Source organism: Pygocentrus nattereri, chromosome 6 (genome assembly GCF_015220715.1).
Source record: "Pygocentrus nattereri isolate fPygNat1 chromosome 6, fPygNat1.pri, whole genome shotgun sequence".
Lineage (NCBI taxonomy): Eukaryota > Metazoa > Chordata > Actinopteri > Characiformes > Serrasalmidae > Pygocentrus > Pygocentrus nattereri.
Window position 1 is genome coordinate 41,751,266 of NC_051216.1, and position 22,189 is coordinate 41,773,454.

At 37.9% G+C, this 22,189-nt stretch overlaps 1 protein-coding gene across 2 annotated transcripts in view; it reads right to left on the reverse strand.

The window, feature by feature from the left end:
• Positions 1-22,189, reverse strand: part of arhgap15 (Rho GTPase activating protein 15) — a 72,110-nt gene that overhangs the window by 35,246 nt on the left and 14,675 nt on the right. The window contains exons 3-6 of one of the 2 annotated variants that reach the window (XM_017715517.2): positions 19,708-19,761; positions 18,531-18,598; positions 17,818-17,905; positions 14,844-14,933 (exon numbers count right to left, since the gene is read on the reverse strand). In XM_017715517.2, the coding sequence (XP_017571006.1) occupies positions 14,844-14,933; positions 17,818-17,905; positions 18,531-18,598; positions 19,708-19,761 (300 nt within the window). The remainder of the gene's footprint in view (positions 1-14,843; positions 14,934-17,817; positions 17,906-18,530; positions 18,599-19,707; positions 19,762-22,189) is intronic. The other variant, XM_017715518.2, reaches the window with a different exon arrangement.

Sequence of the window (22,189 nt, forward strand, 5' to 3'; positions counted from 1 at the left end):
TGTTTGTTCTGATGCTTTGTCTTTCCTTGAGGCTGCGGACACAAGCGCAATAGTTTGTGCAACTGCGGACTTGTTTGGATGCCTGGCTGGAGATTTCACGGCAAAAAAAGATGTTGCGGTCAAAGTGAAAACATATTGAGTGTAGGAAGTAATATTTCTTGCGGTGTGAATTTTGAAAGATTTTTCAACTGATTTCTAGACATTTACGCTTGAGTTATAATATCAAGGCATGCTTTTTTTAAATTGTCGGGCAGATAATTGTCTCTATTGCAAGAGAACACAAGGATGACTTAACATAAACAACAAAAGATGTTCATAGGTTGAATAATATTATGATAATCTTTATCAATATACATTCATAAAGTTAAGTGCATTCCATATATTCAAGAGGGTTTCACTTGCCCAAATATCATTTTTGGAGTGGATACAATGGCATATCAGCATTACTTAAACATGCTTAAACAAATCCATAAACATTTAACTGTGTTTCAATATACATTTCAATGTTATTGCGAAAAAAAAAGAAAACGGTAGATTTTTTCATGTATGATGCAATTCTGAAGCAATTCTGAATGTGTTACATTTAGTCTTATACTGATGGTCAAGTGGCTTTTGTTGATTTATTCATTTATTTATTTTTTTGCTGATTTTAATGCACAATTTGCATTTATCTGTTCAGTTTAACATATTGGAAAGAATAAAATGTGAAATATTAAAGGGGCCAAAACTTTCGCACGGGCCAGATTTTGTGGGTTTTTTTTTCCCCTAGTATGTTAAATTCAGTAAATAAATAATTGCAAAACTGTGTTAATTTATTTTTACTTAGAAAATCAACAAAACATTTGCAGGCTATGTTATGTAAGAAACCAAAAAAAAAAAAATCACAGTTGCTCTTAATGAATGAAAACAAAGTCATTGACATTAGTTTTCATGCAACATTGTAGTAGTGTAAATATTCATTTCTTTTTCCAATGCATGGATCATAATTCCTTCTGTTGCAACTGCGCAAATCATAAAAAAAAAATATATATACTAGTTTAATAATAGAAAATACTCTGTGATACTTGATAAGTGCCCCTATCACAACCTCACAACAACTGAACTCTTTATCACCGCACCACATCACAAAACGGCCTTGTGCTATTAATGGAATAATCTTTGACTGTAATGCTGCTCACGTGGACCACCGAGCATACTGTAGCATCAGCGTAGACCCTGCAGGCCATGGCAGGCCTGTGGCACAATCTTATTGAGGCCTGCAAAACTAATTTAATTCTCTATTAAAATAGCCCATTTCACAATGCTCTGCACTACAATCCCCAGCATGCACTGCAACGTAATGCACCCTCTGACCCTCCTCCACTAACAATCTATGGGAAAGTGGTTATACCATGTCAAAAAGATGTAGGTCAAGGAAATAGCTTAGATAGATAGCTTATATTTTGTTCTTGCAGTTTTGTTTGAATAAACAATGGCCAGTTAGGGTCATAGCAAAATGTTTATTCAAAATAATAAAGGTAGGTGTTCTTCTCTGCCCTATTGATTTCTTGAAAATCTTTAATATGGCCCTTTTAGTTGTTGAGTTTGACATCCCTGAGATAGACTACAAAACAGGGGAAGGCAAGCCCTCACTGTGAGAAGTGCTCTTTATTAAACACTCTCACAGAAAGGCACATACAGAGGACTGAAACTGTGGGGGAGGTCACGATTAGCCACAGGCTTTACCCTCACACACAAAACCACACGTTAGCCCACTCCCTGACACAGAGCAACGCAAGTAACACATACACATATCTACATAAACCTACAAAAACTACCATTAATCAATATAAAATGTCCCTTTTAGGTGGACGTGCATCTACCATGAGCCTTTGCGTGTAGCTGCCCGTGTGGCCACGTCTACCGAACTTGATGGAGCCAGTGCCAGCTGGTAGCTTGTCACTACCGTACTGATGAGGTAAGAGCCTGTTTTTGTTTTAAACTGAGAGGCTGACAACTTATTTTCTTAACTAGAACTAGGCTGAGTAGCTAGATAACAGGCTAAAAGATAGTAAACATGCTAAACAACTTAATTATTAATATCCCAAGTTTGAATTAAAGTACTTAGACTATGATTCACTGTAAAACAGAAATAAAAAAGGAGAAAGAATGCTTCCAATGTTCGTGTTTCAGTCAGAGGTAGTATGAAATCCAAGATTCATCCATCCATCCATTTTCCAAGCCGCTTCTCCGTCAGGGTCGCGGGGGGGTGCTGGAGCCTATCCCAGCAGTCTTCGGGCGGAAGGCAGGATACACCCTGGATGGGTCGCCAGTCCATCGCAGGGCAGACAGACAGACACAGACAGTCACTCACACACTCACACCTAGGGGCAATTTAGCATGTCCAATTGGCCTGACTGCATGTCTTTGGACTGTGGGAGGAAACCGGAGAACCCGGAGGAAACCCACGCAGACACGGGGAGAACATGCAAACTCCACACAGAGAAGACCCCGGTCGCCCGGCCGTCCTCGCTGTGAGGCGACAGCGCTACCCACCACGCCACCGTGCCGCCCAAATCCAAGATTCAGTATCTAAATTCCTATGTAGTGCACTATGTAGGGAGCAGGGAGCTGGGTGAAATTCACCCCAGTAGGGGGAAGATTGGTGCTGCTAGCTTGGTTCTAAATAATACCCAGAAATCGCATTGAGGCGTCAGTGGAAATTAGCCTTGTCATCAATACCTTACTCTAAAGGAACTACCTTCCTTCGTCAAATATTAATAAATCATTTCTTGAAAAATTGTGTATTTTATCATATTTTGTTGATCGCTGTTTTTATAAAATCATTAAGCTACTTGAGGCTGTGCGTTAAATGATGGACAGAACGCAGAGCGGGAGATTTGCAACCCACTGTCCAGGCACTGGCGATACATGAGCTAAATAACAGCTGGTTTTTCGGTTTCACTTCATCTGACAAGCTCTCGCTACATACGTGGTTGTTTTTTCTCAACTAATAACAACAAAATGCTGATACAAATAGAAGGTAGTGGAGTTGGCTGCTTGGCTAAGCAGTGCTGCACAACTGCCAGTCACTCACTTCAATGAAGAATGAAGGAAGAGAAGCTCAGTGAACCCAAACAAAGCTCTTTATTTGGAAACATAAATGATGCACATGCTACTGAACTCACCCAATAAAACAGCTGACCTACCTGGACAGCTAAACGGTGCCCCCCCTCCGCCCCTCCACATATGCAGAGCAACAGAGGAGGTGGTGCCACAATATCAACACTGTAAGCGTTGCTACTCAGTGCTATTCAAATTACAGGCCCTTTTTCTTGTTGACCAGTTTTGATTCTCTGAATCAAACTGATGAATCTCTGTCTGGTGAGTCAGTTTGAATCACTTTTAATTTACGAACAGTTGCTTTTGAATTGAATCGAAAACCTGCGATTATGAATCGAATGAAATTGCAGGCAGCTCAAAAATCCACACACCTGCAATGTTAGCATTTCTGTGCAAACTCGTACTTTTATATATAGATTGGGGAGAAAATTGGGTAAATATATATATATTTACCCAATTTTCTCCCCAATTTAGTCAATTTCAATTCCACCTGCTAAAGAGGACTTCAATCACACAATATTACCAGCGATAGGAGGGTGAAGGCTAACACAGGCTTCCTCTGAGACCTGTGAAACCAACAAAATGAAATGCTATAGTTGGTTCATCTGCAGTACATTTCTTCTCCTCTTGAGTTTAAAGGAGAAATGAGTTCTTTAAACATCAAAGCATGGCATTTTCTTTCGGTGATATCAGGCAGATTATCTGAGAACTAGAAAAATTAAGCCGTTGCTTCACACAAAAGGAGCCAATAGGTTTTAAAGTGACGTTAATCTCTTACAAATGTACACAGCTGCATTCAGCTTTATCCTACGGGCAGTAATCTCAATCCCCAAAGCTTTTTTGCAATCTGCCATATTTTTTATGTTTTGGCCCTTGTTAAGGCTCGGCAATGGAAGTGAAGTCCTTGTGGCTGTCACTGGACATTTGCAATTTCAAAAGAAATGGGCCAACGGCTTTGAGCTTGTTGAGCTTAAACATTTAATGGGTTTCAGGTTTTACCAGGTTTCTATTGGTTAGAAGTGTTTGGTAATCAAATTCAGCTTCCAGAGCACCATGAGTAGATCAATAACTCTTATAGGTCTCAGTCAAGCTAGGCTTTATGAAGTCATACGTATTGCTTGTATATACAAGGGCTACATTCCAGTAGTGTTTCTAATGTTCTCGTTGCTTCACTTGGCTAACTAGCTAGTGCCAAACTACTTTTTGAAAAGACTTTGATTTGATGTTGCTTTGGTTTAAAATGGCCTTTCGTTTTCCTTTCACTATTTTTTTATTAAAATAAATCAGAAAGAAACTGAAAACTACACAGGAGTATCAACAACTAAACATAAAATCAGATGTTTCAGTATTTAGTGTGTCCACTCTCACTTTCAGTTTTTCCAAAGAAATCTGCAGGCACACCTTCAAAGTTTGGTCTTAGAAGTTGCTTTAGCATTTTCTGCTTCTCACGATTCAGGTCTCCTATTCAGTAACGTTGAGGTCTGGACTATTTTATTACACAACTTTTAGTCTCTAACTTTTGCACAGTACTGTATTTTACTGATATTGCCGATAAACAGCTCCACCTTGCATTTATGTAAAATTTGAAAGATCAGATTGAAATAACGTTTGGGCAGGATCTGCTGCTGACATTAACGCTTGGCCTATTGACCCTAAAAAGGCTCATCTAACCAAACTTGACGAAAACTGGTAAAACGAAAGAACAGCCCTTGAGATGGTGTCAGGAGATTGTGTCAGGGATTCCCCCCCAGAGGGAAAGTCGACAAGGGTATGTAACAATGATTATTCAAACAGGCAGAAGAGCTTATATGAACCTTGACCAATTGAGAAATGAAAAGAAGCCAAAATCACTGAATCAAATTGATGAATCTTTGTTTGGTGAGTCGATTCGAAATGCTTTTAATTTACAAACAAGTGCTTTTGAATTGAATCGGAAACCTGTGATTATGAATCGAATGAAATATGCAGGCAGCTCAAAAATTCGCCGAACGCGCTCGGAGGAAAGCGCCAACCGCCAGATCTGTTATGTCAGCTAACAGACGCCTACGCTGACTAGCATTGCACTGAGTGCTGGGGGGAGATTGGGGGCCATCCTACCCACCCAGAGAGCGAGGCCAGTTGTGCTCTCTTGGACTCCCACCTACAGACGGCTGTAGCATCACCAGGGATCAAACTCACGATCTCCTGATGATGGGGCCAAGACATATACGGTTGCGCCACTCAGGAGCCCCGCAAACTCATTCTTTAAGAGATGAAATGCTAAACTTTCCATTCATTTTTCTTTAATGGATATTTGGTTCATCTGCAGTAACATTTTCCCTCTTGAGTTTAAAGGAGAATGTGAAAAGGTTCACTGCAGTGGCTTTGCAATGCTCACTATAACAGCAACGTGACTGCAAAGCAAAACTGTAACTATCGCAAAGTTCCATGTTTTGTGTGAGGAAATGAAAAGCAGCATAACATAAAAGTGCAACGCTTTTTATCCTACTGTTTAACGAGGAGTAATTTGAATATCCGGGCTCGCATTTGGACTGTTCATTAATGTTTAATTAGGCGAAGCAGAACAAAGAGCAGAATGCCATTTGTAACTTAGCATTTGTGTTTTTCTGTTAAATTAAACATTAATTTGAGAGCTACATACGGACACAGCTCAACTTTGAAGCACTTTAGATTGTGGGGTTAATTATCTCCAATTTCCCCCAGATCTAGGGATGGCTCTGGTGCAGGAGGCTATCGCTGCTATGACAGGAAAAAAAACAGAAAGAGGGTAAAGGGAAGAGCAGCATTGCAAGTGTTGTTTTGGTCTACTCTTGTTTAAGATGATTGCTAGTGCATTGCGTGATGTTCCACGTTGGAGTTAAACATCCTAATGATCCTGGATGCACGCAGGACTGCGCAAGAGTCAGAGATCAACCTCGATTTTTGAAACTTTGTTGAGATGAGACTCCTAACAACCACCTGCAACATCTGGTAGGCCACCAAAACTGTCCCTATCAGGTAAACAGCACTTAAAGCTTTCATCTTTGAGAGAGAGGAGAAAACCAAGCTGTTTCAGATCTGAGAAAATCCTCTGTGAGAAGACAACTCAGCGCTAGGGGTCTGAAAGGATGTGTAGCAGCGCTGCTGGAGTTCTTATACACTGTGTCCGCTCACTGTCCACTCTATTAGACACTCCTGCCTTGTTGGTCCACCTTGTGGATGTAAAGTCAGAGACGGCAGCTCATCTGCTGCTGCACAGTTTGTGTTGGTCATCCTCTAGTCCTTCATCAGTGGTCACAGGACGCAGAATATTTTTGGTTGATGGACTATTCTCAGTCCACCAGTGACACTGAGGTGTTTAAGAACTCTCTGTCTGATCCACTTGCACCAGCGCAACACACACTAACTCACCAACACCACACCATATATATATATATATATATATATATATATATATATATATATATACGCTGTATGCATTTAAAGTAACAGTAGTGTTTAGAGGCCAGCACAATGTGACCCTCACCTTCACTGTCCATCCAGATACACAGCAGACCGGAAGGGTTTTAACGCACAGCAGTCACTTCATAGTTGTAATCTCTATTGTAATCTGTTGTTTGAGTCTCAAATCCTTCTGTTCATCCTCTGATTATCACTGAACGTACAGTATATTCTTTTTTTCTTTTAAAGTCTACAATTAATACCCAATACTGCATAAGCAGCTTTGCCCACCAAGATCTGGCATCGTAAATACCCTTTTCCTGCCATTCACACATGAAGTAATCTTAGGAGATGAAGGGACCGGGCCAGTTGTGTGCCTGACCGCTGTAATATTGTACTGATTCAGGAGGCTCAGTAGAAATAATGGATCATGTGATTTGGATATTTTTCAGACCACACAGTCGCCGAGATGTAAGCCTTTCTGCAGAGCCACAAACAAACGGTGATTGTAAAGAATTTGCCTCAGGTCAGCTAATTTGGTCATATGTCGTGTAAACTACTTTATATGCTGGCAGAGTTCCTCTGGCTTTATCGTGGCTGGTAATAATCCATATTATTACACTACTCTGATGAATTGCATTCTGTTACCACCAGATTATCGCTGTGCGTTAAAATCCTTGCAGTCTGCTGTGTATCTGGACGAACACTGGCGATGGTCACTTTACATGCTGGTCTCTCTGATATTGGCTTTTTAAAAAACAATGTAAACACTGTTGGTAATTTAAATGTCACCATACAGCATTCAACACTGTAAAGTGATGCAAACGACATCTTGGGCCCAGGTGTATTAAAGTGGAATCCCACTCAGTTTTCAAAATTTCTGCATAACTTACTAATTGAGAAGCTATAAAGGTCATTCAGAGTAGTCTGATCTGAAATGCTTGATTCTAGAAAAACCTATTGCTCTGATTTCTTTACAGTGGTGGTGATGGGTACCAGACATCTAGAGTTTAATGCCTTCTAAAGCTCCCTTGCAGAAACATGAGTGGTTTGTGTTGTAGTCAATGCGACGTCTGGTTCCTATCACCACAGCTGTAAAGACATCAGTCGTCAGGTTTTCCTTGAATGGCACCCTTTGAAACCACGCAAATAACTCTGCATGACTTTGTTTACATCTCATCCACTGAATTATAAAGAAAATATGAAACACCTCCTGTGCATCCTGCATTAATAATGCACTTATAAGATGCTATATGGCATATGTAATGCCTTATAGTAACAGGCTTAAGCTTGTATTATTGCTCTTGAGTAGTTACGATACATGCACAGCACTTTATAAAGCAGGAGTGTATGCCTTAATAATCAGTCAGCTCCTCAATGCATTATAATATCTGTTAATAAGAACATTGTAAACACTAATACTTGTAATATTAACATGAGAATAATTTGTTTTACCTTTGTGAACTCAGATTTCAAGTTAATCTGCTTACTTACTTTTTATGTGTAAAAGCTGTACACAGTTGTTATAAAGCATTACAACAGTCATGCTTACAATGTTCTTATGAAAGAACTTATAGTGAAACCTGACATTATAACGTTATGCAGACATATTTTAGGAAGTGTTATGCATGTAACTTTATCTACTTTCAAGCAAATATATTAGCTTATGTTAGTCATTATAAGGTGTTATGTATGCCATATAATGCTTTATAAGTGTGTTTATAAGGCATTATGAATACAAGATTCATAGGAAGCGATACCAAAAATTAGATTTTTAGTCTCTAACCACCTCCATTCAGCCTGCAACTGTTTTATTTGATAACCACTTAACTTTCAACAAGATTTAAGTGTGTTTAGTGATTGTTGTAAATTTAATGTTCTTTTCATTTATTTTATTATCACTACTTTTTAGTTATTGCTCAGTTCTTTTACATTTCCCATTGATTTCTTTACATTGTTATTGATGCTTCTGTCATTTCATTCCCATATGATTTGTTATTTATTATTTTTTGTTATTTTTGCAATTTTATTGGTTTATTTTGATTTGACTGGGGTTTTCCTCTTAAACTTTACTAGTATTACTACTACTACTATTATTACTTCTACTGCTACTACTACTATTATTATTATTATTATTATTATGCTTTTATGTTTTAATCAAAGCATTTGACATTTTTTTCTCATTTATCTAATTTCTTCAACCTCTGTTTTCTGTATAGTCTCAGCTACATTGTAAATGGGAGTCATTGTAAATGTACTACAAGTTTAAATAAAGATAGATAGATAGATAGATAGATAGATAGATAGATAGATAGATAGATAGATAGATAGATAGATAGATAGATAGATAGATTGATTGATTGATTGATTGGTTGGTTGTTTCAAATAAATAACACCAATAACTATTTATTCAACTTGCATGGTTGAAGGTTTCCACTATTTCTGCATCCCAAGGACTCAAGAGCTCATGTGGTTGCATCAGTTCACGGTTTGTGTTGTGCCCTCTAACATATATCAGTCTGGCCCTCAGTGTGTTAGCTCAGCAGGGCTGGATCTCCCACTGACTTGACAGTCGCCATTAAGGCTGTGTACGATTGGTATAATGAATGACAACCTGAAAAGCACTTCATAATTACTTACGACAACGCATCATTTCATTAGCTCAATTCTCTAAAGTATCCTCACCAGGCTGCACAGTTTAGCGATCCTATCAGGCAGAGGAGCCCAGACCTCCGACCAGGCACCGCGAAGCCGTACGCGTGGCCGAAAGGCGGGGTGAGAGCGAGATGAGCTGACAGGGCCTGGCTGAAGATCCTCAGATACTTTGACAGCCTCTGAGGTGCCACATCCACTGCTGCAATATGCTTCATATCACTTATATTCATCTTTCTTACTGATGTCAGCGCCCATATCACAAGTGTGAAGGTACTTGTGAAGTGGTGTATTTTTCACCAGAACTAACATCCCCCTAGGAAATACTTCAGCTTTGTTAAATGGAAGTTAATTGTATTGGTATTTGGCGTTGGAGTCCTCTTTGTAATATCCTGCTGGTTTGCAGCTAATATGAAATGTGCTATACTAAGAAATAAACATTGAATAAATTCAATGAATCAATTTTATGATCCTGTATCACATTCATAATAATTAGCGTAATGACAAAGAACCACATTTGACATTTATTTTACAAAGTGTTCTGTTTACCCCCTTAAAATCTCAGATTTATTACATACTAAGGCTTATTATTCAGTAACTACAGGGACTCCAATGCAAACCAGCTGAGCTGTTCTTAGGTTATAGAAGTGTGTAACAAACCTGGTCATTGAAGGGGTCAATGTTGTAGTTTGCATATTTTGATGAAAGTATAGTTTACATTTTATCCTATTTATTAAATTCACACTATATGGTCCAAAGTATTGGGACACACCTCCTAATTATTGTTTTCAGGTAATTCAACCACACGCATTGCTAACAGCTAGGTAAAATTAAGCAGTCTAAATAGACAAACATTGGCAGTAGAAAGTGTCATACTGATGAGCTCAGTGATGCCACCTCTGCCACATGTCTGTGAAGTTTCTGTCCTGCTAGATCTGCCCCTGTCAACTGTAAGTGCTACTATTGTGACATGGAAGCACCAAGGAGCAACAACAGGTTGGCCACAAAGCTGTTGTAGCTGCAAAAGGGGAACCAACTCCATATTAGCGCCTGTGGATTAGGATGGGATAACATAAAAAGTCCTGTACATGTAATGTGTAGGTGTCCCAGTACTTTTGTGCATATAGGGTATGATTTTAGGGTTTGAAGTTTATTTTGCTCTGGCTAAAATGGTGCAGTTTTGGTATCACTGCACAGAAAGACTCCCCCATGAAGTGTTTATCAATGATTTAAAATTTGTTTATTAGTAGTAATTTGCTCATTGGCTCTTTAACACCTTAAACACCATTAATAAGCAGTTAAAATGCAAATAAGAAAGGCATCAGTGACCTCTTGCTTGCCAAAGAGTCCACATTCATTTACACTGTTAAACCGCAAACCTTGCTGGACACTTTTTCTTCTCCACCTCAGAAATAAAGGTAGTAAACTGTCACTGGGCCAGGACCCCTCGTGTCACTGGGGTGGTTCCCTGAAGGGTACATCTTAGTACCTTTAGTCAGGGAACATAACTGGACCATAATCCACTGAAATATTTTCTAAGCTGTACTGACCCCACACACCCCGTCTCACCTCCAGGCTTTTTATTTTATTGTTCTATTTTAAATCATTCAGTTATGAAAAGGTACAAATATGAACTTTTCACCTGGAAAAAATGATTTAAGGTTCATAGTTGGACCTTAAAACCACTGCTGTACCTTTGAGGGAACATTTACATTGTTTGTACCTTGATGAACAAGAAATGTACCTGTATAAGTACCTTTATTTCTAATAGTTTAGAACATTTGAAATATTAGAAATGCACCCATGTTACCTAATCTAACGAATGGCGCTCTAATGTTAGCTAATTTAGTCTGCAAAAATGGGAATTTTATAAATGTTTGCATGTTGCTGTGGAAGATATGGCCATGTATATTGCTTTTTTCTTCCCCTTCAAAGAGCTTGTGTCAGTGTCGCAGGTTGTTATCTTTAAAGCGATTCATTAAACCTGCCGTTCTCAATGGAGACTATTTTGACATCAGTTATATCTGTTTGGGTTATATGTTCCATCTAATAAACCAGAAAAAGTAGTGATATTGTCATTTTTGTCTAGAATGTTATTTACATATATACATGTTTTCATCATGAGTAAGTTTAAATTCATTTCAATATTGGCAGTGAGTGCATTTTTGGCCAATTAAATGTTATTGTAGTACTGACGCATTCCCTCAGTAGTTTCAAGGGCGAGATTAACACTGATTGGACTCATGTATTAAGCAAGCCTTTTATTTCCATCTCCAATGTTCTGCTTGTTTTTTGGACTGGGATATATCAACATTGTTATTTTAACATGATTTCAGAGAGGATGACGTAGTTTGTGATGTGAAAAACAAAAGAGCGAAGTCTTTTGTTCCTGCATTCCACCGGGATCAGATTTCTGTTGCTGAAGTTGTTGGTTCCACTGGTGAACGGATAGGTTGCCAGTGTGTATTGTTTTCAGGATGCACCTTTTTCAGAGGAAGGTGTGTTTTGGTGGATCAGAGTGTGTTATTTTAGTCCACACCATGCCTGGGACGCAGTAGGCAGTCCTAAGGATTTGGAGGCAGTTTATTTTCAAATGAGACCCCTGTACGGCCTAATCGAATGGCAGTCAAGAATGATCTTTCAGCATTCCTGTCATCCAAATCAAATGTTGTGCCTCGAAATGGTGAGTTAAACGATCTGCGTAAATGTGGGGGTGGTGACATCAGTACCCTCTGGTGTGTTGTTTCAGTGGTAGGAGATGCCTTCCTGCAGGAAAAGTGTGCCGTTCCCTGAAGTTCTAGTGTTACCGATGCGTGTGTGGGAAAACAGGTTGGGCTGCGATGAGGCTTTGAAAGTGATACCTGAATATGGTTCACTGGTTCACGACCTCAGATTCATCCTCTCTGAATGTATGAGTTGGATTGTGAAAAGCAGTTGTGGTGGAAGTCCTACTGGTTGAACACTGGGAACTGTTGGCTTTAACAAACGACTGGCATTAGCTGATACTTGAGTCCGGAATCACATTCCCAGTTATGATCTACGGTATGCTGCCCCTCCTCTCCATGTTGCTGCCTTTTGACCATTTCAAATTTCAGTTTTCTTTTGACATATAATTTGCAAAAACGCCAAAATCATCAAGCCTAATGTTGAGCCTCAAGGCTTATAAGGCCTAAACGAGAAATGCTATCAGGCTAATCCGTGAAATAACATGGAAAATAAAAATCTCTGCCAGTCCCTGCAAGTGGAATATCTAAAATGATGAAAGGAATGCGAGTCGGGATGCTTAAAACAGTGATCAAAACGTCTATGAAAAAAGGAATGCGGCTATCCTTGATCTGACAGGACTCTTTTGTTTTCCTCTAAGCTGGTTAGATCTGCGAGTCTTATGCTGAATGCATCATGGACTGGAGATCTAACTACGCCACAGTCGAATTAACAAGTTCTCCACACAATTTCTAATCCTAGCCAAAGTTGATTGACAGTGTTGTCAAGACCACGAAATGGCTTGGTACCATCATTACAAGCACTTTTTCCCCCCCTGTATACCAAGTTTGGGATTATTTAAGATTACGCTTTAATGCCTTGTTAATCTCCCTTGGAGAGAAAGATTTCTGGGCGCAATGCTGGACGCATGGCGGTGAGAAGACATCATAAGCGCATGATGAGATTGGGTATCTTCTTTTCATCTTCCTTCCCGTTCATTATGAGCTCCAGCTCGGCTATCAATGTATTGATAAACAGTTGATGTTCTTTAAGCACCAGTCAAAAGATTATCTCGCTTTAGATGTTCCTTAAATGCTCCGAGGCATTGTTCTGAGTCTGTCCCAGGTCATTCTGTAGCACAACTGAAGACTTCGAGAGTGGAAAAAAGATGATATAGCAGACCACCTACTGCCTGAGATTCACGGTGACACAATTAATTCAGGCTCAGAACATCAGATCTGATTTTTATATCCTATGAACGTTTCAGTGAACACCTTCTTCTGGAATAAAGCAGAAAGCTTAGTAGTTTATACATCTCTCAAAAAGCTCCTTGTATGAAATCTTTGAGCTGCTTGGGCTAAATGGAATCACCGCAGCCATAGGAACTGACCTAACACTTGACAGTAGACTATTTAAATATACCTCAGGCCTGACTAAGTATTTTGTTCCACTTTAGGCTGCAAATTGGATTGCGTTCTGCCCACGTTTTGTAGGAAACTGGTGCACAAAGCTAAATGTGCAGGGCACAATGCAGGTTGCATTTCGCTCCCTCATGCACATGTTTTTAAGCAAAGATTGCACAAAACCTGGAAGGATCAGGCTAAAAATAGGTGGAGATATTGGAAGTGGCCAGTTTTGCTTGGATTTTCCTCCACTTTTTAAATATTTAAGTATTTTCTAGGCAGAGTAGAATTTGTTATTAAGTGTTTTGTAGGCAGAGTAGAACATTTTAGTAGGTATTTTCTCGGCACAGTAGAAGATTTTAGTAAGTGTTTTCTAGGCATAGTACAATATTTTAGTTAGTATTTTTTTAGGCAGAGTAGAATGTTAGGAAGTATTTTCTAGACAGAGCAGGATATTTTAGTAGGTATTTTCTAGGTAGAGTAGAATATTTTAATAGGTATTTTCTGGGCAGAATAAAGTATTTTAGTAAACATTTTCTAGGCATAGTAGAATATTTTTGTAAGTATTTTATAGGCATAGTAGAGTATTTTAGTAGGTATTTTCTAGGCAGAGTAAAGTATTTTAGTAAGTACTTTAGGGCATAGTAGAATATTTGAGTATTTTCTAGGCATAGTGGAATATTTTACTAGGTATTTTCTAGGCAGAGTAGAGTATTTTAGTAAGTAATTTCTAGGCATGTTAGAAGAAACCAAAGAACCTTTGCTTGGATTGTTCTGTAAAGTTCTTTGTTTGTAAATTAGATAAATGGCAAAATGCTAAGCCTTTACACATAGATAAAGTCATTTAATCCAGGAAAGCTTTTCTCTTTGATTTCTTTAAACTTCTGTGCATAAATTTGCAGACAAGCTTTTACACAAAGACAAGTCAGTATTTTTATACTCAGCACTGATGGCTTCAAACAGCTAAAAAACATTGCAGAGTTTGCATTTAAAGTGAGACCAAATATTCTCTATAGAGTTTACATCTGGATTCTGTGCAGGCCAAAACAATCAGTGTATCATTTTATTTTGGGCTTGACTCAAAATGAAGAACTTTTTTAACATTCAAATGCAGTCAGGATTCAGTAAACTGTTAGAACCATATGTCCAAGTCAATAATCAGTTCGTTGTAAATAGAAAAGAGGTTTAAGAAGGTGGAAAGCAGTTGAACAAGGACATCATGCCATTGATGAGAACTGTAATTGCAAGTTTCTCTCGAAGCCAGTCAATGCCAGTTCTGCCCAAGCTATCACACAATAAGGCCAGGCTGGGAGGATGAAGGTCAACAGAATCTTCGTCCGAAACATGTGAAGTGCCACCACTGCCATTAATGCAACATCATTGGACAGGTCAACATGCTTGGAGGACAATGCTAACTGCTAATTCTGTTTCATCAGGCATCCTACCCACTCATTGGGTGAGTGAGGCCAGTTTTCTTGGGCTCACTCTCCACCACGGATGGCTGTGGCATCACCAGTGATTGAGCTTGCAACCTTTTTTAAAGTTGATAGAAAGTTTTCTTACCTGAAATACATTTTTCCGGCTTGATTTTTCTGAAGTCCACTCTATTACTGCCCCACACAGGTTCACTCCATCTGGTTTACATCCTGGTTTCTGTAGAACAGAGCCCTGTTTATCCGAGAGTTTATAGTACTAAAGACAGAAAATACACCATGTGAAGGTGCTCACCAAAATAACCGCTTGCTGTTCAATTTGTACAATCCATCAACTTTTTACTCTGTATATTTCAGTCATTTACTTTTAATGAAAAATGACAAATCAGATGACAAATCAGAGTTGGGATGTAATGGGATACAAGTACTGGGAATTCGCATTCAGATTACAGAAATTAAGCATCTGTATTTAGGCAAAAATACATTTTGTATTCAGTATTTAGTATCAGAGTACTGAGCTCTGCTAAAGCCTGAGTAGACTGACAAATCAATGTCAGTTAATAATTGAGCATTAGTAAACTCTTTTGATGGATGACTGAACTGAACTGTTCTTGAGTGATAAACTTAGTTTTGGCGTTGTACTGGACTTCAGCAGCAAGTTTCATTTGTTCTTGTGTTCTGTGACAAGTTACATACCTCTCATTCACTGAAAAAATCCAGAAAATGTTGATAACTGTAAGCTTGTTCAGTATTACTGCAAGGCCTTATATAACTGAAATTGATTTAGTGAAGAAACAGGAATGTATGCCATAATGATATATTATGTCATAGAATAAATCTCAAGTCGAGGTAAGCGATACTAGAGTCTGTGTGAAGAAAAAGGACTCCGACATTTCCTGGCACTGAACTGGAGCCACTCGTGCTGTGATCGTGTAACACGAGACAGTTTTGTCTGAATCAAAGGCCCAACATGTCAAGGAATATGTATGAAAGGGCCACCTGTAACATTTCCATTACGTTGGCACCCACATTCCGGTTGTTAATAATAATGACAGTTCATGTTTTCTCTCATGCTCTTCCTATTCCCCTATTTCTCCTTTTCTTTATCCCTTAGCATGCGTGCATCCGACTAGGAAGATTTAACTAGGAGTGACGACAGTCTTTTGTGACTGATAGAGATTCAAGATTGGTTGGTTGGAATTTTTGCTAATTTTCACTTCCTATGAATACCATGTCAATATACATTATTAACTCATATTCATTCATTAAGGCATTACAGACATGACGGTCAGCAATGATAAGAATGCATTCCACTTTATAGCCATGTATATTATGCATTATGGATTGTGAACTTAATACATTATAAATGGTGTACAGAAAAGAAAGTCTTCTTTATGATGTTTCTAGTTATGAACATACACTAAGCCATCTTCTATTTCTTGATCTATTTTCATTATGAGAAGTACATTAATGTTGTCACTTTCCTTGAAGCTTCCAAGGATTACAATACATTAAAACCTGGAAAGGGAAAGTTTGTGAATTAACTTGGCTTGGCAAGCCTACTGCTGTGAAATCCTAGGTGGTTGCTAAGGCATTGTTATGTTATCCCAGGTGGTTGCTAAGGTGTTTCTTAAAGTGTTGCAAAGCCAAGCCTTGTGATCCTTTCTGAAACCAATTCTAGAGGAAGCAGAGGTTAAGCATTCTGTTTTAAATCATCTGTTTTAACATGGATCCATTGCTGCATTTGATTGTTTTTAATAGCGTGGCATTAATTTCACCTTTCTGGACTAGGACACTCCACTCTGAGTCAAAATGCAAAATGAAGTTCCCAACACTGGAGTTCATCTGAATTCTTCTTTTGGAGATTGTAGTACTGTCTACCATCAACGTTCATAAATGCATTTTTACGTGTTGTTGTTGTATAATTTAGCACATGCTCCCATTCAAAGCCATTCAGAAGTTCCAAATCGCAATCTTGTTGCTCAAAAATACAAAATAATTGAAATGTATCGCTGTTGTCAGAAGAAAACTTGTGTCTCCAAAATAGTAACTTTACAGGAGAAGAAAAAAAAACCTACTTTACTTTTAATGTACATCAATGGAACCAGATTTTTTTTTCAAGTCATTTTCAAGTGAAATTTACACACAATGTAAAGGACAACATTTTCAAATCATGTAAAAAAAAACAAACAAAAAAAAAACAGAGGTACAGGATATATATATATACATGTGTGTGTGTGTGGTGTGTGTGTGTGTGTGTGTGTGTAAGACGTTAGTACCATCGGTTTTTATGAGGAGTTCTGGATATGCATTTTAATAATGACCCATTTTAATTAACACAAAATAAACAAAGGGTGATATTCACAAGCATCAAATACACAAGTGTTACTCAACGCCACCCTCTAAAGGTATTAAAGCATCTATTGTTTTTGGTAAAAACCCATGATGCCTCAATAAATGCATTTCATTGAATTATTTTAATTGAATGTTAATGACATTGCCTCTGTCCATGTGTATAATACGATGTTGCAGTGTAAAATAATGATGGTGAAAGTTAATAACTGTATACAATAATTGCAGTCAGCTTGAATAACTGCAACCTTGCAGTTGTGTAGCCTAATAATTGTGACAGGCCGGTTCTTTTTACACACTAATCTGCAACCGGATTGGTTTAACATCACTGAGATTATAGATGGCAAACTTTTGAACTGTAATTGTGTCCTTTTCTCTTTCCTACATTTACAGTACAGTCTTCCATTCACAGGTTTCTGCACCCAGTAGGTGTATGCATGCATGAGTACATCAGATCCTTAAAGATCAGGTGATGTCTTGTGTAATTTTTGAGTTTTTGACATATTTTGAAAATACCTGTTACGCTTTACATTGTATGTAAATTTCACAATGAATGAACTAAGGAAATGACCCAAAATGAAAATGTCTGGTTCCATTGACTTACAATAAAGGTAAAGTAGGTTTTTTTCCTTCTTCTGGAAAGTTACTGTTTTGGAGATACAAGGTTTTCTTCCGACGGCAGCGATATAAAGTTATGTGAATGTGCGCAGATGCCGGTTAGTAAAGGCATGAGTGTTAAAGCGAAAAGTTACCAAATTAGCCAGTGCCTCTTGCTTGCTCTCTTTGTAAAAATGCAGCTCGCCCGAGCAAAGAACGACCCAGGCCGATGTCCAGTTTTTCCTGTGGAAAAATAAGTAAGTATAATAATACTTACTGAATAAGTAAGGCTCTGTGATTGATCATAAACTGAAAGTAAGTTATCAAAATAATAAAACATATATAATGAATAATACAATACAACACCTTAAAGTGTGGTTTTAATCTCAACTTTCCTAATTCAGTTACTCTCAGGTGTTTCAATGATTAACTCATGAATTCCAAATGTATTTTAAAAAAGCAAGCACAAATTATATACAGTTGTGTGCAAAAGTTTGGGCTCCCATGGTCAATCTACATTGTTTGTAGATTGTCTATATGAAAATAAGGTAACATGTCCTCGACAGAGGCCTGCACATTTGAAGGCACGAGTACTATTTATTTACTGAATTTAACATATTGGAGTAAATATGTACATAAAATGTGGCCTGTGCAAATATTTTGGCACATTTCATGCTTTATAGTTTATATGTTTTTCCAATATGTTCAGCAATTAAATAGAAAGCGTAACATTTGCATAAAAATGCCATAAATAAGTTTATTCCTTGTAGAGGATGTGTTGACTCAGATTCACTTAGCAAATCAACAAAATGAACTGTATGATACCTCCAGAGACTCATGTTACTCATGACCAAGATGATTCACACACCTCAATTTCTTTCCTCCTTCTGAAATTTTGGCCTTGTTCAAATATTCTCCTTGCAAGTCAACGTGAAACTGTAATCAAGACAACAGTGCAAGTCAATGCATTATAAATGTTCAGTTAAACACAGTTAAATACAAAAAATGACAGGTATCCATTCTACACACCACGACTCAGTGTTCAAGGGTGAGGCAAACTTATTGTTACCAAAAAACAAACAAACAAAACAAAACAAAAAAACACAACTGGCTAAATGCAGTTAGGCCGCTTCCTTCATGTCATGCTAAAAACACATCTCTACGAACTATTCATGAAGAGTGCCAGTGCTTGTTCTGACCCTGCGCTGACCTTTGCTCAGGCATAGAGAGCAAACTCTGCTAGCTAACATCTCTGAAGGACATCAGGATGTTTTCATATCCAGTTCATTTGCTAAAGTCTGCAGTGAGGTTGAAATTTTGTGATATTATATCTTTTTCATTTGATGTGGTTTCAGACGGCAGCAGAACCAGATTCCACTTGAGTGTTCGCTTATTGGACAGATGCATTGGTCAGATGCTCTGTTCCTCTGACATTTGCCACCATGAAAATAGAAAAACCTGAATAAATAAGCGTAACATCTACATGCATCTCTGTCTAAGAAAGGCTTATCCACTTTACTTGATATCTGCTTCTTTATGATTGGTTTTCCCATTTGAATTGAATCAGGTTGCAGATGCTGGGCTGTAAATATGATCCATGTGGCCAAGTCAAACACTCGAGTTCACTTAAAATGGATCAAGACCGACCATTTTTGCTGGACCACAGGTCGGTTGTTCAGAGAGGTCCACACCAAACCCGAGAGCCCTCAGGTAAGAAATATTAAAGCTGACATTGGGTAAATTCACACTGTATAGGGACATAAACGGTGGCCAAGTGTATTGCAGTAAGAACATTTCTACCAGATTAGTGAACCGCAGCGCCTCTCAGTGAACACAAACTATTGAAAGTTTCACTGTTTGGAAAATGTAGGAATGGAGAATGGAGAATGTAATTGGTTCTGCTAATGAGCCTTAAGTTTGTGGGTCGTCACCCCAATATTTTGAAAAAGGGGTTGGTTTTAAATGGCCACTGACCCCTGTGACTCTGGTAGCCCTGCCAACATTCACAATTCTAGTTTATTGTGAAGAAGGAGGCAAACACACACCTGCAGTCCCTGACCAACATTGTGCTGTGACTGGTTCCTTCGATGTCGGTTGATCTGAAGAAAAACGATGCAATAAAGAAATCAAACCATATAAATGAACTAGGCAGCAAATATTTGACTTTATATCAGGGTCATTAAAGTGATAAATAGGTGAAAAACTAATTTACACAGTGTTCCTGTTCAGGTCTGACAGTCAAGACATATTTCTTTATTTTGCTGTGGATAAAAGCTTATGTTGTTTATACTTTTGTCCATTTTTATGGTTTGTTTATTTATATGCGAGTCAATTTGAGATTACTTAACAGCTCAAAGTGGTTTGAGGAAAGCATGCGATGATTTAAGTTCCATTTACTTTACACTTTGCTAGCTGGGGAAGTCAGAAATGTGTGAGCATTCACTAAAACTAAAGCCTGTTTAAAGCAGTGGGTGGTTAAATAGTGCTAGGCTGCCCTCTACTGCTCTCTTCTGTGTATGTTTCCCACAAAGTTGCGCCTTGTGTTTATGAATCAGCAGATAAACACGAGTTTCTCAAGCAATGGTGTAAATATATAAGGGATTCTCAGCCTCGTCCACCGAGGGACACAATGCGTATACATGTTTTAGTTTCACTAGATTCACTAGATGAAAGGACTTCAAGGTTCAAAGTTAGAGTAGAAAATACTTTTCACTTTAGGACTTTTAACTAACTTGGACTTTAGACTAAATCCTTTTGCTTTGAATGACCCTACACCTTAGTTATGTTTATTTTACAAAGATAAATGGTAACTTTATTTGGAGTGGGCCTTTGGAGATGCTTAATAAACTAGTAACTAGTAACGAGTATCAGTAACATAACAGTGAAGAAGCAGTAGTGAAGCATCTGAATACATTGAAATAAATATCTTGAAGATTTGTTGTTGATACATTACTTACATGAAGTAAATATATTGTTGATATCTTGATATGATATATAAACTATTTGGCACTATCAAAATAATCATTGTAATACTGACATTTTACCAATTTTGTCTCAGTTGTGACCAATTTCATCAATTTTCTTTCAGTTGTGAAAAATGTTATCAATTTTGTTTCAGTTGTGACAAATTTGACCAATTTAGTCTCAACTGTGAGCATTTTTACCAGTTTTGTTTCAGTTGTTACAAATTTTATCTGTTTTGATTCAATTGTGAAACATTTTACCAATTTTCTTTCAGTTGTGACAAAGTTAACCAATTTTTTCTCAATTGTGACCAATTTTACCAGTTTTCTTTCAGTTGTGAAAAATGTTACCAATTTTGTTTCATTCATGAAAATTTTGGCTCATTTTGAGCAGAATTCAAAAAAATGCTAGACAATACATGACTAGTAAACCTAGCTTTGAACAGTCACACAGATAAAATCATGTTTTATTAATTAAAACACAAAAAAATACTTAATTGCAGTAAACATATGTTTCAGTGGTGACCATTCGTAATCTTCCAACCTGATTTTCAGACATTTAGGAGAGCAGGGAACAACCTAATACGGGGCACAATTTCACAGGGACTTTTTACATTGTTAAAGAAGGTCAAGCAGCATGCACTACTGGCCACATTACCTTTCCTAGCCACATTCGCCCACCAAAGTTCAGAGTGATGTGTCAGTACTTTGAAGAAATATGTGCCAAAGAGTGATTTCAGGGCATATGCATATTTTTTTAGGTTATTGAGCTGTTGGTGTAAATCACAAAATCTGACCTCTGATTGCCATCTTGTCGCCTACAGTGTAGCACCGTTTTGAAGCAGATGACAAGCTTACAGTAAGTACTAGTTAGATGTATGTGCAGTCTCCATACTGCAGGGTTAGTTGTTACATAGTGTTAAAGCCACCTTTAGTAAATTATAATAATTAAAGTAAATTTTGTCTTTGTTTACATGCTTACACAGATTTTTAAAATGAAAAGAGAAAACATCTGAAAGCAGACATTATCTTCTACTCGGAATATTTCAGATAGAAGTATTTTGGTGTTAAATAAGAATATTAATGACACTGACATTGTTGGTAAAGCTGTAGTTGTTCAGAAACAATGTCCCATATTTAACTGATGTGTGATGGCTTTTTATTTGTTGTCCTTCAGTCTGCAGTCACATGTCAGTTTTCACATAATTTGCTGTGTGCATATCAATTGAGCTGCCTGGCTGTCTTATAGATAGATAGTATATAATGCAGTATGGTTGGTAAATAAATTTGTTTCTTACGACACAGAATTATTTTTGAATGAACTCTGATTGCACTAATTCATCATGCATCAGACTTTTGTAGCAAGTGTTAAACTGACCCTCGGACGGTGGCAGTTAACCCATGGGGTAAACTGTAACACTGCGCTTCCTGTCATTTTCGATGGAATTGTGCCTGAACCAAAAGCAAAATGTGCTAGGTTGTGACCCACTCCCCCTATTTCAAAACAAAGGGATCTAACTGCTCACCATGTGGCGATGAGGGTGAAGGATGTAGTTGCACCTCC